Source organism: Capra hircus, chromosome 4 (genome assembly GCF_001704415.2).
Source record: "Capra hircus breed San Clemente chromosome 4, ASM170441v1, whole genome shotgun sequence".
Taxonomy (NCBI): Eukaryota; Metazoa; Chordata; class Mammalia; order Artiodactyla; family Bovidae; genus Capra; species Capra hircus.
In genome coordinates, this window is record NC_030811.1 from 54,546,727 (window position 1) to 54,562,347 (window position 15,621).

At 39.2% G+C, this 15,621-nt stretch overlaps 1 protein-coding gene across 1 annotated transcript in view; it reads left to right on the forward strand.

Moving 5' to 3' along the window:
* The window catches only part of GARS (glycyl-tRNA synthetase), a 72,130-nt gene extending 58,186 nt beyond the window's left edge, over positions 1 to 13,944 (forward strand). The window contains exons 11-17 of the mRNA XM_018047109.1: positions 1,920 to 2,027; positions 2,798 to 2,943; positions 6,842 to 6,927; positions 8,492 to 8,601; positions 11,215 to 11,308; positions 11,863 to 12,053; positions 13,641 to 13,944. Of these exons, the coding sequence (XP_017902598.1) occupies positions 1,920 to 2,027; positions 2,798 to 2,943; positions 6,842 to 6,927; positions 8,492 to 8,601; positions 11,215 to 11,308; positions 11,863 to 12,053; positions 13,641 to 13,766 (861 nt within the window). The 3' untranslated portion in view covers positions 13,767 to 13,944. The remainder of the gene's footprint in view (positions 1 to 1,919; positions 2,028 to 2,797; positions 2,944 to 6,841; positions 6,928 to 8,491; positions 8,602 to 11,214; positions 11,309 to 11,862; positions 12,054 to 13,640) is intronic.

The following is a 15,621-nucleotide window of genomic DNA, read 5'->3' on the forward strand; positions in this document are numbered from 1 at the left end:
ATTGCTGGGTGTTAACACTTAAATATACCCTTCAGAATCTACTTACAGTTTTTCAAAACCTTTTTAGAGGGAAAAGGCCAATAAAACAATGAAGTAACAACATGGATAAAGTTCCTTTGTCCTCTTTGTCCATCTGTCCTCTCTGAGCTAAGTTTACATTTGTATGGTTTCTTCTTTGACCTTTCCGTGTGGTGAGTACTTACACAGAGTTTACCCACTTAAATTAACAGATTAAAAAGAAGAGGAAATAGATGACATTTCATATATTTGTGTTCCAGTTTAATAACGTCTTTCCAGTATACAAAAATCGAGTGTGACTTTGGTATCACCATCATTGTTAGGCCAGCATTTTGACATTCCTCTTAGTTCTTAGGTTTTCCCTTGATCTCTGAGTCCTGGTTTTGGCATATGTCCATTCTGTGTGGCCATCAAGGCTGATGTGATGCATTAGCACTCTGTTCATTTCCTCCTCCAGTGTAGTCTCGTTATTTTTCTTTTTCTTTCTTTTTGAATGATTCAGATAAATGTATACATGCTGTATTATTTTCCTTATAATTTCTCATAAATATCTTCCAGTGAAGAGTTACAAGCGAGACTGTAGGTGCAGGGGATGCTGTGATATAACTTAACTCCCAGTGGATTTCCCCCCACAGGTGTTACTGTCGTATCTTTGTCACTTGCGTTCAGAGTGGCCATCGCCACAGCACCCTAACAGCATGTTCTTTCTGCTGCTCTTCTGCTGTAATGCCATGATGTCTGTGGTAGTGTCTCCTCCTCCCAGCTTACCAATGCCTTTGGTGAATCCCTGCCTTCCTGCCTGCAGAGCTATTATTGACCTTATTTTTCATCACCTGTGTTGGTCTCTGAACCCACAAGAGATTTTCAAGGGGCTAATTGGGTCACTCACCCTTGACTGTTGTTTTCCGTGGTAAAGACTGGTAAAACCGTTCCTCCTCTTGACTGTCTTCCATGCTTTTAAAAGATTATGAAAGTTGTTTTCCTTCTCCACAAACTTTTTTTTGAGGTGAGCACCACATTTAGATTTGTGGATGCATATGTTCTGCGCTGACTCACAAAAGGGAGCTTGGTTGACCCCTGGGTCCTCCACGTGAGCGGCAACAGGAAGTATCTGGGAGTGTGCTGTTGTGTGTGTCCTGTGGAATTCGGGAGGTCGACTTCTGGCCAGGACTGTGATTTACTTGCTGGTGTAGAGCTCTTCTGAACTAGCCATGCCCTTCTCTTTGGCAGTTCTTTAAAGTGCACAGAGAGTAATGACTTTGTAGGTGGAAATTCTTTGATTTGAGCCAAAGTTTTAACAATACAGTTGAACGGGCAGGAGGGAACCATTGCAGTCGTCCTTTGAAATCCATGGGGCATTGGTTCTAAGACCCCTTGTTGTTGTTGCTCTTGTTTGGTTTCCCAGTTGTGGACTGCAGCATGCCAGTCCTCCTTGTCCCTCACCATCTCCCAGTTTGCCCAAGTTCATGTCCAGTTATCAGTGACTTCTTGTGGATGCCAAAATCCATCTATGCTAAAGTGTTTTATGGAACAGAGTGTTGTGCTAGTGGTTTCTACCAGATTCATTTTGACTTCTGGTCAAAAATTTGATAGAGATATACAAGTTTTGTTTAGGTTCACATTTTATTTCCGTAGCTAAATCCCAGCAAATACTAGTTTACCCCACATTCACAATATGGCAAAATAATTCTGTCCAGAAAATAAAAAGACTATTTTGTGTACATGTGTGGATTATATTTTATAAGATTGCTACTGCTTGGTGTATAAAACTGTACCCATTTCAAACATTTGTAAAAGTTGAGTGGAAATTCTGTAATTGAATTATTCATGAGTACGTATAATCTGCATGCATTTGTGAATGAACCTTGTGTGAGTTACAGATGTTTATTATGTCTTCTTAGGGCTGGATCGAGATTGTTGGATGTGCTGACCGTTCCTGTTATGACCTGTCTTGTCATGCGAGGGCAACCAAAGTCCCACTCGTAGCTGAGAAACCTTTGAAAGAGCCCATATCCTTTCTGGTCACTTCTGCAAGTCAGGAGTAAACATCTTGAAAATGGATAAGTTCAAGACTGTACCTTGATCTGTGGATAAACTGAGATGTTTTGGCACTTTATTTAAACCAGTCATTTTATGCATCTCACTGTTCCTTTCTTGTTCTCTTTACCTATAGTCTAACATGTGCCCACTCAGTGTTTGGTCCTTGAGAGAAAAATGCTCTGTATTTCTCAGGATGCTGACCAGTTTTTCTCAGCCGTTTCAAACACCTGTGTCTGCGTACATGCTCTTTAGATAAAGGGTGCTTGGTGAATGTTTTCTCTGTTAAAAGATGAATGCCCTTTTATGATGAAATAATATATCTCATTTGATCTGTAGATCAGCAAAGGAGAAATTTCCTTCCTTTACCAGACAATGAGATTGTAAGTTTATCTAAGGGCTAGAGTGGTGACAGGAAGTAGATCCTATTGTGCTGACATAAAGAAACAAATGAATTGTTATCAGAGTTCATTATGCTATATATTGGGTTTATTGATGATTAGATAATGTCCCTTTATCTCATTGTAACTTTGGAAAAGTCTTTTTTGATGATGTTCACTTATTTTGAGTGGGGTTTATCTGAATGATTTTATGAGTAGTTGTTTTGTCTTGTACTTGAAATCAGCATAAAGAGGATCTTGGGAACTGGTAGTTGTTTTAAGTCAATGAAGGCTGGTCCTCAGGATCATTTCTGGAAGTACTGGGGCAGTTCTGTAGCTTTTATTCCTTGACCCCTTCATACAAAACAGTCAGTGTTGTTCAGTTTGAACCCAATAAGGGAGCAATTGGTAAGGCGTATAAGAAGGATGCAAAGCTGGTGATGGAATACCTTGCCATTTGTGATGAGTGTTACATTACAGAAATGGAGAAACTGCTGAATGAAAAAGGGTAAGTTTTAAGATGTGTACTTTAACATGGGCTCCAGTCAGCCATGTTCTCTTTGCCATGTTTTGAAAATTAAGGGGACATTAGTTTCTTTAGAAATTTTTACAAGTGAGTACCATCTCTTGGCTACTTTTGAGGGACTGTTTGTTGAGATTTTGGCATTGAGGCCTGGAAGTAGGCTTGAAATGGACTACAAAGACCTTTCTTCCTCCCAATAACCTTCTTAAAGGAGGAGACTTACCCACGGTAATTAGAAACTCCATCTATCTCTCAAGTCAATACCCTTTTTCTGAGTTTTGGAGTCCTGAGCATAATTGTTGTAAGTATAAATGAAAAACCATAGAGAAGAATCTTTAAAGGAATTCAGCAAAATTCATTAAACAATGTAGAATTTACCATGTCTGGCAAATAATAAAAAAATCTCTAGCCATATGAAAAAGCATGAAAAGACCCAAAATAAGGAGAAAAATCAATCAAAAGAAATGCCCAGAAGTGACAAGCATCATGGAAATAATACAGAAGGATGTTAAAACCGTGTTCATGTGCTCAGGGTCATAAGAGAAACCATGAACATATGAGGTGGAAAACGGAAAAGTACATATTTTAAGAAACCAAATGGAACATCTCAATAGAGGTGATATCACAAATGTAATTGTGTGTATGTAGCCACAATACAGTCTAATGAAATCTTCTCAGGTTCTTACAGACAAAAGCCTATACCCTCTGAAAATGTCTTTTCAAAAAAAATACTTGAGGAAAAAGAAGAGATAATATTTTCAGACAGAAAACTTGGAGGATACATTGTCAGCCAGAGTTACACTACAGGAAATGTTAAAGGAGTTCTTCAGGCAGAAGTGTGGAAACTTAGATCTACCCAAAGAAACTAAGAGCTCTAGAAATGATGGCTGTGTGGGTGATATGAGTGACATTTTCTTTCATTGATTTAAAATGACATCTCTAAATTTCTTTAAAAGATAACGGGTTGTTTAGAGAAAAATATTAAGTGTATTGTGAAATTTGTAATGTGTAGAAATAGCATTTGTGTCATCAGCCCAAAGGATGGGAGCCAAGTATTGGGAATATGTAAGAATATGTATACTTCTGTAAGGTGCACATGTTACATATGCTAAGTTTAATAAAAAGGGACATGTAGTCAACTTTAGATAATTGCCTGGATAATACACGGAGAAACCAAAGGGATGTAACTAATAAACCGATAAGGGCGCTAAAATGGAATAATAAAAAATGCTCTAGAAAAAGATAGGAGAAGAAAAATGAACAAAGAACAGATGAGACAAATAGAAAACAACTCAGGAAGTGGTAGACTTCAACTCAACAGTATTGATAGTTATTTTAAATATAATGATCAAAACACTCAAATTAATAGCCATGTCAGACTGGTTAAAAAATTCGAGACCCAGTTAAATATTGCTTACAGGAAACCAACTGTAATTTTAATATAGACATACTTTGGAGATATTGTGGGTTTGGTTCCAGACCACTGTAATAAATTTGTCGCAATAAAGTGAGTGACACAAGTTTTTTTGGTTTCACAGTGCATGTAAAAGTTATGTTTACACTATAATGTACTCTGTTAAGTGTGCAATAGCATTATATTTTTAACAACAGTGTATGTACCTTAGTTTAGAAATATTTCATTGCAGAAAAATGCTAACCACTATCTGAGCCTTCAGCAAGTGGAAATCTTTAGTAACATCAAAGTCTTTCACTGATTATAGATCACTATAACAAGTATAATAATAATGAAAAAGTTTGAAATATTGTGAAAGTTACCAAAATGTGACTCAGAGACATGAAGTGAGCAAATGCTGTTGGAGAAGCAGCGCTGATAGACGTGCAAACGCTGGGTGGCCACAAGCCTTCCAATTTGCCGAAAAAATGCAACGCTCGTGCTTCTTGTGAAGCACAAGAAAGCAAGGTATGCCTCTACTCAAATTTCAGGTTTAAAGGGAAAAGAATTTTAAAAAGATTTCCCATAAAAACATTAATCAAGAAGGTGGAGTGCCTTATTAACATCAAAGGAAACTTAAGAACAAGAAAAATTATCAGGTTGTATTTCATAATGATAAAGGGATCATCAATTCATCGAGAACATACATCACTTCTAGCCATGTGTGCCACCAAAAATCACCTCAAGATATGTAAAGCAAACTTGACAGAACTGAACAGGAAATTAGACAAATTCACAGTTACAGTTAGAGATTTTTATACCCCTCTCAGTGGTTGGTAGACAGAAAAGAATTGGTAGGAGTTTGAAGGTATAAACACTATTTATCAACCTACTTGTTGTTTGTAGAATACCTAATAACTGGAGTATATACTTTTAAGTACATTTGGAACATCTTTCATATTTTTTGTATCACAATGCAAAGAATGACTTGGCATTTTCCAAGGGTTGTTTTTTAAAAAACGCAGTATGGGAGTCTGCTTATGGTCTCCAAACCCAGCAAATTTTATAACTGAATATTTCATGATTAGCCCTATACAGAAAGTTTGCCAAACCTTGTCATAGACATGAGGCTAAGTGAAAGAAGCTTTACACAAAAGATTATATGCCAGACTCTAGGAAAGACAAACCTAGTTTAGAGTAATAGAAAGCACATCAATGGTTGAGTGAGAACGGAGGGGATCAAAAGAGAAGGGACCCAGGGGAACTTTCGGGGCCATAGTGGGTGCGTATGTATATGTATTTGTCAGCTATTGCAAGATGAACACTTCGAAGTTGAAAATAAAATTATCTATTTCAATAGGAAAATTTTAAAACATTTCTGGTCTCCTAGAATTAATGTCTGTTTATGCTAGAATAACCTCATATCCCATTAAAGTTAACATAGGTTACTAACAGATTTATATACAAACAAGACAGCTGTTTAAAAATTATTCTCAAATAGTAACTGTCTCCTTGCTAATTTCAGCTTTTTTATAATTGTTGCATACCGGTACACTTAGACTGTGCTCACAGAGAAAATATATATGATACTGTCTATGTGGAGTCTTTAATACATGCATGCACAAACTCCAGAATAGTAAAATTGGAAGAAATCAATGAAAATCATTCATATGCTGCACGAGATTATCAGTGCTAGAAACTAGCAGAACGCAGTGCACCATGTAGCAGCCATACAGCTCCAAGGACAACCACCTGAGGGCTCTCTTCCCAGCACCAAGCTGCTCGTGAGACCAGACACATCTAAACTGATCATAATGTAATGGAATGCCTCATAAGCTAAAATACAGGTATTACATGAAGTGCTTTATAAAGGTGAATTCTTATAACCTGAAATGGAATGGGCATATCTCAGGATATAAACATGAAGCAGTCAGTGATTTGGGGGGGGATAGTATTTTATATTGACATATCAAGCAGAATCTTTAAACTTCTTTTAAGCTGATCTTCATCAGCATAAGTATAAAACTTTAGTTTGGAAAAAGTGTGGGAATTTTAAAAATTCTTTCTGTAAGATGACAAGTTGGTCATTTTTACATTTGTTGGGATAGTAATGAGAACAGTGGTCTTTTTGCCAGCAGACCTGTTTCTGACAATGTAATTATTCTATAACTGAGTTTAAAAAATTTTTTTCTTTAGTTTTATCTTGATCTCAGAATCAAGGAGTTGGTCACTAAGTCACTTGTGGAATTTTATAAGACTAGCCACATATTTGGGTGCCTTCCAAAATACTGTTTGGTGCTGTTGTTAGAATAATACTTAATTTGGTACTCCTTATGAAAAATTTAAATTTGACTTCAGTTGTTATATCTGGATTGTTGACCAAGTTGTATTACACTTAAAATGAAAAGAGGTTTAGCAGTCTGTAAAACTCCTTTAAATTAAGGCATGGGCATATACGTTTTCACTAATATGTGCTTTGTTTCATTGTAGGGAATTTACTGTTGAAACTGAAGGGAAAACATTTCAGTTGACAAAAGATATGGTCAATGTGAAGAGATTCCAGAAAACACTACATGGTAAATTTGTAAAAATAAGGAACAAGCAGACAAAAATCATTACTCCTTAACGGCATTTTTTTTTTTTTTTAAGTTTCATGGCATAACTATTTTATGGAAAATTTGAAGAAGAAAATGAATCCTTAATGTTATAGCCCTAAATTTGATGAATATGTTCAAGACATTACCTTGTTTTTTAAAAAAGAAAAAAAACATAATTGTACTCATACTTAAAAATAACTTATAATGCCATCTTTATATGTTCTGTGACCAAGGCACATATGAAGAGTATCTCTTTGATTAAAAGCATCTTTTCTTTTTTCCCTCACTTTAAGGAAAAATTCTTTTATTTTTTAAGCAAAAGAGAGAACTTATCCACAGTGTCTTTTCTGGCAGATTAACTTATTAAAAGTCATTTAGGCTAGTGGTCGTTCGTGCTTTTTAAAAGCTAAGGAGATGATGATCGTTTTGTAGGACAAATTCTGTGAGTTGGTAAGTGAATATTTTGGAGAAGGTATGAAGGATTCTTGGTTGAATTGATGCTCCTGGAAACTGCGAGTAGTGGGTATTTGAGACACTACTGCCCATGGAGTGAGCTGGCCTCCGTTTCTATTTGTTTTTGGCTTGCCTCGTTGTTGCTAGGCCGCATGGAGCTGTTAAAGCAGTCAGAGCAGTGATAGGAGAGAGCAGGGGAGCCCTTCTTCATGCTCTGAGGCCTTTTAGCCGCAACCTGGCAGCTGGCTTAGAGCTGTCCTTCAAGATGCCACCTTATGGGCAGAAAATGCCTTGGTCATTTCTCAAATGTTACTCGCATGTGCGAGCTTTGGGTTCCAGCTATCTCATTTCTCTTGAAACAAGCTCTCAAGGTGAGGGTCAGTTTAGTTAGATGTGGATGGTGCTTAGCCATGGTTCCTTTCTGAATAATAAGTGATAATGAAGGCAATTCCTATGTATACCACAAGTATAACTGCACCCATGGGAAGAGCTGTGGGTTTCCTGGTCTTTGATTGACTTCTGGTACCTGAGCAAGCTCTTCTCTAACGGACTCCTGACCCCAGAATCTTGGAAATACAATAGCAGTAACCTGACTGTCTTAAGGAGTTCTCATCCAGATAGTAAGATAAAGAGTAAAGCACAAATCACATGATACTTGTATGTAGGAGTTGTTTTCATTAAATTTGCCAGCTGCGGTAGTGGATTTTTAATTCTAGCAAAGTCTTACAGAAGCTCTAGAGTTTCAATGCTTTCTGCATAGGTGAGGCAGAAGGCATTGCTCATAGCTTACCAACTTGGTGAAGGAATACACTGGTATCTTGTTTTATTTTTTATGGTATGTAAACAATTAAATTTGGTGGAAAAAAAAGTTTTTCTCTCCTGTTTTCTCTTTAAAGGCATCATGCTTTCTACCAGGAAATGGTTTTTAGGAATGTTCTGATTTTTTTTTTTTTTTGTCCTGCTGTACAGGATCAATCACAATCCATCTAGAATAGAGATTTTTAGGGCCAGTTAGAATTGTTTCGAGAGGACCCGAAGTGCATCATGTGGGGTTTAAGAGAGTCTTACTGAATTTCTGTCTCTCATGCAGTGGAAGAAGTTATTCCAAGTGTAATCGAACCCTCTTTTGGCCTGGGCAGGATCATGTATACAGTATTTGAACATACATTCCAGGTTCGCGAGGGAGATGAACAGAGGACGGTGAGTTGCCATGCCATGCAAAGTGTACTGTTTGTTGTCTTACAGTGTCAGAGAATGACATCTCCTGAGTGATGTTAAGACAACTCTGAAACAATCAGTTATTATTTACTGGAATATTAACACCTTTGCTTAACTGTTTACGAAGCAAAGCACTTCCTTATCTCATTTGTGCTTTCAAATGTGTAGGTTATTCCAGATACCATTGGTTTAGTTGGCTTCTGAGTTCCGAGACAACATATTTGGGAGAGCTGTCTGTATTGCATCAAGGGAAGAAGGTGATGATTTATAGAATTTGGACAAACTTAAAAACTGTGTTTATACTTTGGTAAAGCATTAAAAGGAACCTTTTCAAACTGCATGTAATTGTCTGAGGTATTTTGAGGGTAAAGATGTAAATTCCTAGGTTTTAGTCCAGAGATACAGATTCACTAGGTCTGAGACCCCAGGATCCAGGTTTGTGTGTGTATGTGTGTTTATAAGAAACCCAGATGATTCCATTGTGGGAGATTGACATATTATAAATTGAGCAGAAGTATGTGACATGTAGGCTTTCCCAGCATTCAAACCTAGCTAACGCTGCATGTTTTTAAGAAGTCTTCATCCACCAAGCTTTCTTTCGGCTCCAGTGCTTTTGAATTGCTGCTCCATGTCTTCCACATAGCTCTTCATTATGGCTTATTTCACCTTCGTCACCTAACCTCCGGTTGTGGAAATTATACTCCTTTGATGTATAACTACAGGTTTCCAGGAAGATCACTCAGAAGAAGAATGCTAGAGAGGAAAGGTTGTACAGGTCAAAGTAACTGAAAGAAGCATTCTTACCTGTGTGACCAGCTAAAGCTGAGTGTGTACACAATGCTGGACATCAGCTCTGTAGTTTATCCTAGGCCGTTTAGCCTTAAAGATGAACTGATTAGTTCTTGGTTGGATGGCATCACTGATTTGAGGGACATGACTTTTGAGAAAGCTCCCGCTGTTGGTGATGGACAGGGAAGCCTGGCGTGCTGCAGTCCATGGGGTTGCAAAGAGTCGGACATGACTAAGCAGTTGAACTGAACTGAACTGATGAGTTCTTGGCACCAATATTTTTAAAAGTTTGACATAACTATTGATAATGTACAGCTAATAAAGCTACTCTTTTATTCTGTGCCCTAAAGTCACATCTTCATTTCCTGACGTTTAAGGAGTGGCTTTTCATTCATTAACAGATAGCAGGAACCTGAGCCTGGACCCCAGAGATAAGACATAAGGGATGGTTCTTCCTGAGGAATGACACCATACTTTACTGAATGTGCCCTTTTTTAGAGACCAAGTTTGCTTCAAACTTTTCCTGGTTATTTTTCTAATTAAGAGTTTTTTTTTAAAAAGCTTTCAGCTATTCCTTTGACTCTATCATGATACAACTGAAGTTGTAATAGAAATTTCTTAAAGGCTAGGCAAGAATAAGTTATAGTGTTTTATGAATTACATAGAGATTTCACCATGAAAAGAAATTTGATTAGGCTGTAAGAAGCGAAAAATGTTTCTAAATTACTAGCACATAGTCCCTCGATCCATTTTCCTATAAATTTGGTATAAAAGCATTGCTGGTTAGATAACAAAAAAAAAAACCACACCATTTTTCTATAAAGTCAGTTCCCCACTTTTCTCTCACATTAAATGGAATTATCATAAGAGGAGGAGAGGAGTGGAATTAGGAGTGTTCCACAATTCATGTGCCATATTGGTGCAGTCTAGGGTTTACTTACAGTGGAATATTCACCATTGCTTGACATTTTAAGATTAATTAGGCTTTTGGGGGGCCAAACTGGACCCCATGCCATTCATTATTTTTATGGGACCTATTCATTCTGAGTCCCATATTCTTGTCTTCAAGTGAACCTTTTGTACAGATCCTATTTAAGAACTATCTTCAGCTCTCATTTCCAACCCAAAATGGTAGAATTGTTCGCCTTCTGCCAAATATTTTTGCTTTCTTTTATTTCTGAGTAACTCTGAAATCTGTTTCAGGAGCAGTTTAGGAGGGCTGTATTTCTCTCTGGGTATACAGAACCTCATTTTGGGCTTTTTGTTTGTTTTCTTCCTACTGTTTATTTGGGACATGCATTTGTAAGCTAATTAAACTGTTCTGTTTTACTTAGTCACTAAGACTCATTCATCCTTCAACTCTGTTGAATCTCTTAAAGGACAGAATGGAATTTTGTCTGTTGACACTACTTTTTTGATGATTTGGGGGGAGGTTCTTAGGGATCTCCACAGAAAGAAGTAAGGCTTTTAAGTAGTACCAAATAATTACCATCTTAGATGTCAGTTTTCAAAATACTTTACATCATTTAATATTTTCATGATTGACCTGCAAAGTAGGCAGAGCAGATAGCAGAGACCTACGTTTTAGACAGAGAAGCTAAGATCCAGAGAGGTAGAGTCCACTGAGTTGGTCCAGATTCTGAACTGAAAACCAGATCTTTGTGATTCTAACTCTGGTTCGCACTGTCTGTTTTATCACACTGCTTTTTAACGTCCTAGTTTCCGGTATTTTGATAGTGAAATTTGGACGTTAATGTTTAGATCTTTATACACTAACGCATTTGGATGTCTTTTTAAATCGTCTAGTTCTTCAGTTTCCCTGCTGTAGTAGCTCCATTCAAATGTTCCGTCCTTCCATTGAGCCAGAACCAAGAGTTCATGCCATTCGTCAAAGAATTATGTAAGTAAATCCAGTTGGTTAATCTCCATGGGAATACTGTCAGGCAGACTGAATTTTAGGAAATGTCTCTTAAAAAAAAAAGTATTGAATAAAGAGTATGCTTGCTCGGGATGTTCTCTCCTAGCGTTTGAATGAGTTGGGATAGACCCGAAGAGTCAGATTGTATATTGCTTCTCCTGCTGACCCTGCCGGTCACTTCATCAGGGGACACCGAATGGAGGGTGACAACCCTGCAGATCTGCAGCCGCTGGACTCATAGCACTGAAAGGGATCTTTGCGGCCGTCTGGTGTGGCCACACATTTCAGAGTTGGGAGATGGGAGGCATCCACTGAGCTGCTTGGGGCCACACCAGTCTCCTTACCTTGGCTGCTCATGCCCCTATAGCCGAATGAGGTGCACGGATGAGTAAGGGTTTGGGCTCCAGCAAGGGCTTAAACTTTGGGAATGTTTCTGTCTCTTGCAGCTGCAACTTCTTGCTCTTTTGTGTTAGCTCCTGTTATAAGTTTCCTGAGCTCATATGACATTTTTAATTTACTGAATTTATTTTGGATAGCGGAGGCCTTGACCAGGCACGGCATCTCTCACAAAGTAGATGATTCCTCGGGATCCATCGGAAGACGCTACGCCAGGACTGATGAGATTGGTGTGGCTTTCGGCATAACCATTGACTTCGATACAGTGAACAAGACCCCTCACACGGCCACATTGCGGGACCGAGACTCCATGCGGCAGATCAGAGCAGAGGTGGCTGCCTTCGCTTTGGCATTTGTAGTCTCAAAAATGCTGGTTGCTTCCAAGCTGAGATGGATTTTGTTGTGTTTATGCTTCCCTTCTTGTTTTTGTCTTTTTCATTTTAATCGTAAGTTTGGATCAGACAGAACACAGATTTCCCAAATCCCCTAGGCTTAATTATGAAAATATTCATTAACACTTCTCTAATATTTTACAGCCGTTTGTATCACTCTGGGCTCATTCTCTGACAGTTTGCATTTATGATTGTTTATCTGAGCAAGAGAAATATGATCGCAAGTGGTTGTTGCCATAGTTTTATTGGCAGGCTTTGGGGGGCTTAGACAGTTTTATCTTCATATTTCCATATAAGTATACACACGAGTATGTATAAACTTCTCCATGCTAATCAATTTCAAAACAGTGAATAATATTTCAGTAATTGTACTTGATCGGAAGGGAACCATGGAGATGGGAAAAGTACAGGAGGGAAAGAAAAGAGTGGCCACTTTGACAGCTGCCTGACCAGTTTATGTTGAGCAAGTTTGTATTTTGAATACCTTTCATTTGCTTTGCTTATTACTAAGAGTTTGTAATAGGGAAAACAGGAGTGAAAGGCTGCTTTTTTCCCAAAGGAATTTTCAGTCTACCTTAGAGGTCACAGATTTCTGGCTCATCTTTTTACAATACCAGATCTGGCTACTCTGAACCTGTATTCCTGTCAGGCAGGGGTTCTCAGAGTGTGGTCCCTGGACCAGTAGCATCTGCATCACCTGGGAACTTGTTAGAGAAGAGAAATCTCCACCCCAGACCGGCTAAGTCAGAAACTGGGATGGAGCTGGGGTTTGGAGAGGGAGAGAGGGTGGGCAGAACTGTTCCAACAAGCCCCCCAGGGACTTGCCTGGCAGCCCAGTGGTGAAAACCCTGTGCTTCCAATGCAGAGGTGCAGGTTTGATCCCTGGTCAGAAAGCTAAGATCCCACATGCCTCACGGCCAAAATGCCAAAAACAGAAAACAGAAATGACATTATAACAAATTCAATAAAAACATCAAAAGTGGTCCACATCCAAAAAAAAAAAAACTTTAAAAAAAGAAACAAGCCTCCCAGATGATTCCTATGGTTGGTCACTCAGGTTTGAGAACCCCTGCTGTGTGGTGGCCACCATTGGTTCTGGCTGATGAACAGCTGGCCCCTTCCTTAGGGCCTTTTCAGTTTCCTGACTCCCTTCACTCCTGTTACTTGACTGACTGTGGTTCTAAGAGTTGAATTAATATGGATGAAGTGACTTCAGGTAGCCTGGAGGCTTGGAATGACTAGGAAAGGCTCTGTGGGGAATTGGGGTACCCAAGGGAGCTGGCAGGGCTTCTGGGCTGGAGGAAGAGCAGGATCCCAGCCTGGGAGGGAGGTAAGCATAACTAGGTAAAGAGGCTTCGGTGTGAGTCACTTAGAAACACACCGTAGGGACCAGTTTTTGGAGGGATCCTGTCACTGTGTAGACACAGACTTGACTATGTCGTTTCCTGAGTTCAGGGTGAATCCTCTTGTTCTGACAGCCTGATCCAGTTGGTTGATTCTGGGACTTCTCTTTTCTTTTACCCCAGGTTTCTGAACTGCCCGGTGTTGTCCGCGATCTGGCCAATGGCAGCATCATGTGGGCAGATGTGGAGGCCAGATATCCTGTCTTCGAAGGTCAAGAAACTGGGAAAAAAGAGGCAGTTGAAGAATGAGAACAGTTTTGGCAACTTCTGACCATTTGCTTTAATAAAAGAATAACTCTTATCATGTCTACTTTACAAAAAAACAAAACAGCATCTCAGTTCCTCCCCAGGACTACATTTTATCCTCAGTGGCTGCCTGATCTTACTCCCACAATTAAAGTGGAAGGAATTCTGAACAGACTTGTAACCTACATGCTCTTGTTTCTGCTATTTTTCCGACCTTGGGTAGACACTCACGACTTAATGTGAAACAGTGAATACACCTTAAACTTAACTTTAGTCATAAGACCATAAAACTCACCTGAACAAGCTGATGACATGTAGTGTATTTACAGAGTTGTGCAACTGCCACCACCATCCAATTTTAGAACATTTCCGTCGCTCCTAAAAGAAATCTCATGCGCGTTCCAGGCCCAAGCACCCACTTACTGTTTTCTGTCTCTATGGATTTGCCTTTTCTGTTCTCCTTTTCTGAGCTAATGCATTGTGCTGAAGAGGCAGCAGTCTCTGAGTAGGGGGACTGGCGTCTGGGAGGTGCTGCGGTGTGGAGGAGGCTGCAGAAGCAGTGGAGAAGGAAAAGACTTGCTGGGGTGGGGGTCAGGGCTGCTCACCCCAGTATCCTGATGACACTCTGCTCTTCAGAGTGTCCAGGTGGGTGCATCAACAGAAACCGTCTATTTTAATTCTAAGGTGTGCTTGGCTTCCCAGATGGCCCTGGAAATCGCTGAACTCCTGATGCTAGAGGAGCCCCATCTGCCGTGTCTTGACGTAGCGCTTCTCAACTGTCACAGTGTCTTTGATTTTAGCCTAGTAGTTTTTGGCTCCGCTTTTGAGGGACTTCACTGCTATGATGTTTTTGTGTAGAGTCAGAACACATGTGTTCATTTGTTAGGAAGAAATTCAGGATGTGTGAGTTTGACCAGCTGTGTTAAGACTGTCTAGCATCCCATCGTCCTCTCAGACAGTAGGGGGGGTGGGGTGCCATATCTAGAATGTTTTCCTTGTCTTGAGAATGAAGCGCATTCTCTCATCTTTATCTCTTCTGCAATAGTGCCTACCACAGTGCTGTACACAGTATGTAGTCAGTAAATAGACTTTGCATGAGTCTTGATTTTGAACAAATCCCTGGGGTATAAATCATTTCACTGATGCTTATTTCTCCTCTGACCTATGCTTTTTAAAGTATTCATTATTAAATTAGAAGAAACTAGCTTTTAAATAAACTTGAGTTTTTATTTTCTAGGTAATTTTTTCACCCCTTATAATATAGCTCTTCACTTGGTGTATATTCTAGTATTCTCACATTGGGGCTGGGACAGAGTATAAGGGGGCAGTTGTCTTTACTACTTAACATTTATTTAACTTTTCACAGTGAGCACCTCCCTAGTCAATCACCCCAACCTCAGGCATTGTTAAGAGCTGCTTAATAGGAAAAATATATTAAACACGTAGATTTATCTACTTTGGATCATAAAAGGATTGGAACCAAACCTCTCTTCACTTTTCATTGGCAAACACATTTGTCATGTGTTAGATGGTGGATATGAATTCTATAAGCCCTGCTTTCTCTGGTCTTTCCTCTAGGTGCAATGCACGATTTCTCCCCAAAGAGCCCCTACTGCCTATCAAGTGATTGATTACCTGCATGGGGAAGCTGGGTCAATAGCCAATGGTTCTGTCTGTCATATGCTTGCTTCTAAGCAAGCAGGGGAAGAGCTGTTTTCTAAAGAGGCTCTACGCACTAAAGAGTTGTGTGTACAACTCCTCTCTTCTGTTCAAGTCCAGTGTGTGAGCCAGGGACTTTCTGGCTTGATGTGCTATGCAGCCCATCATTTATGCATTTGTATCAAACTGGGCTATCTTG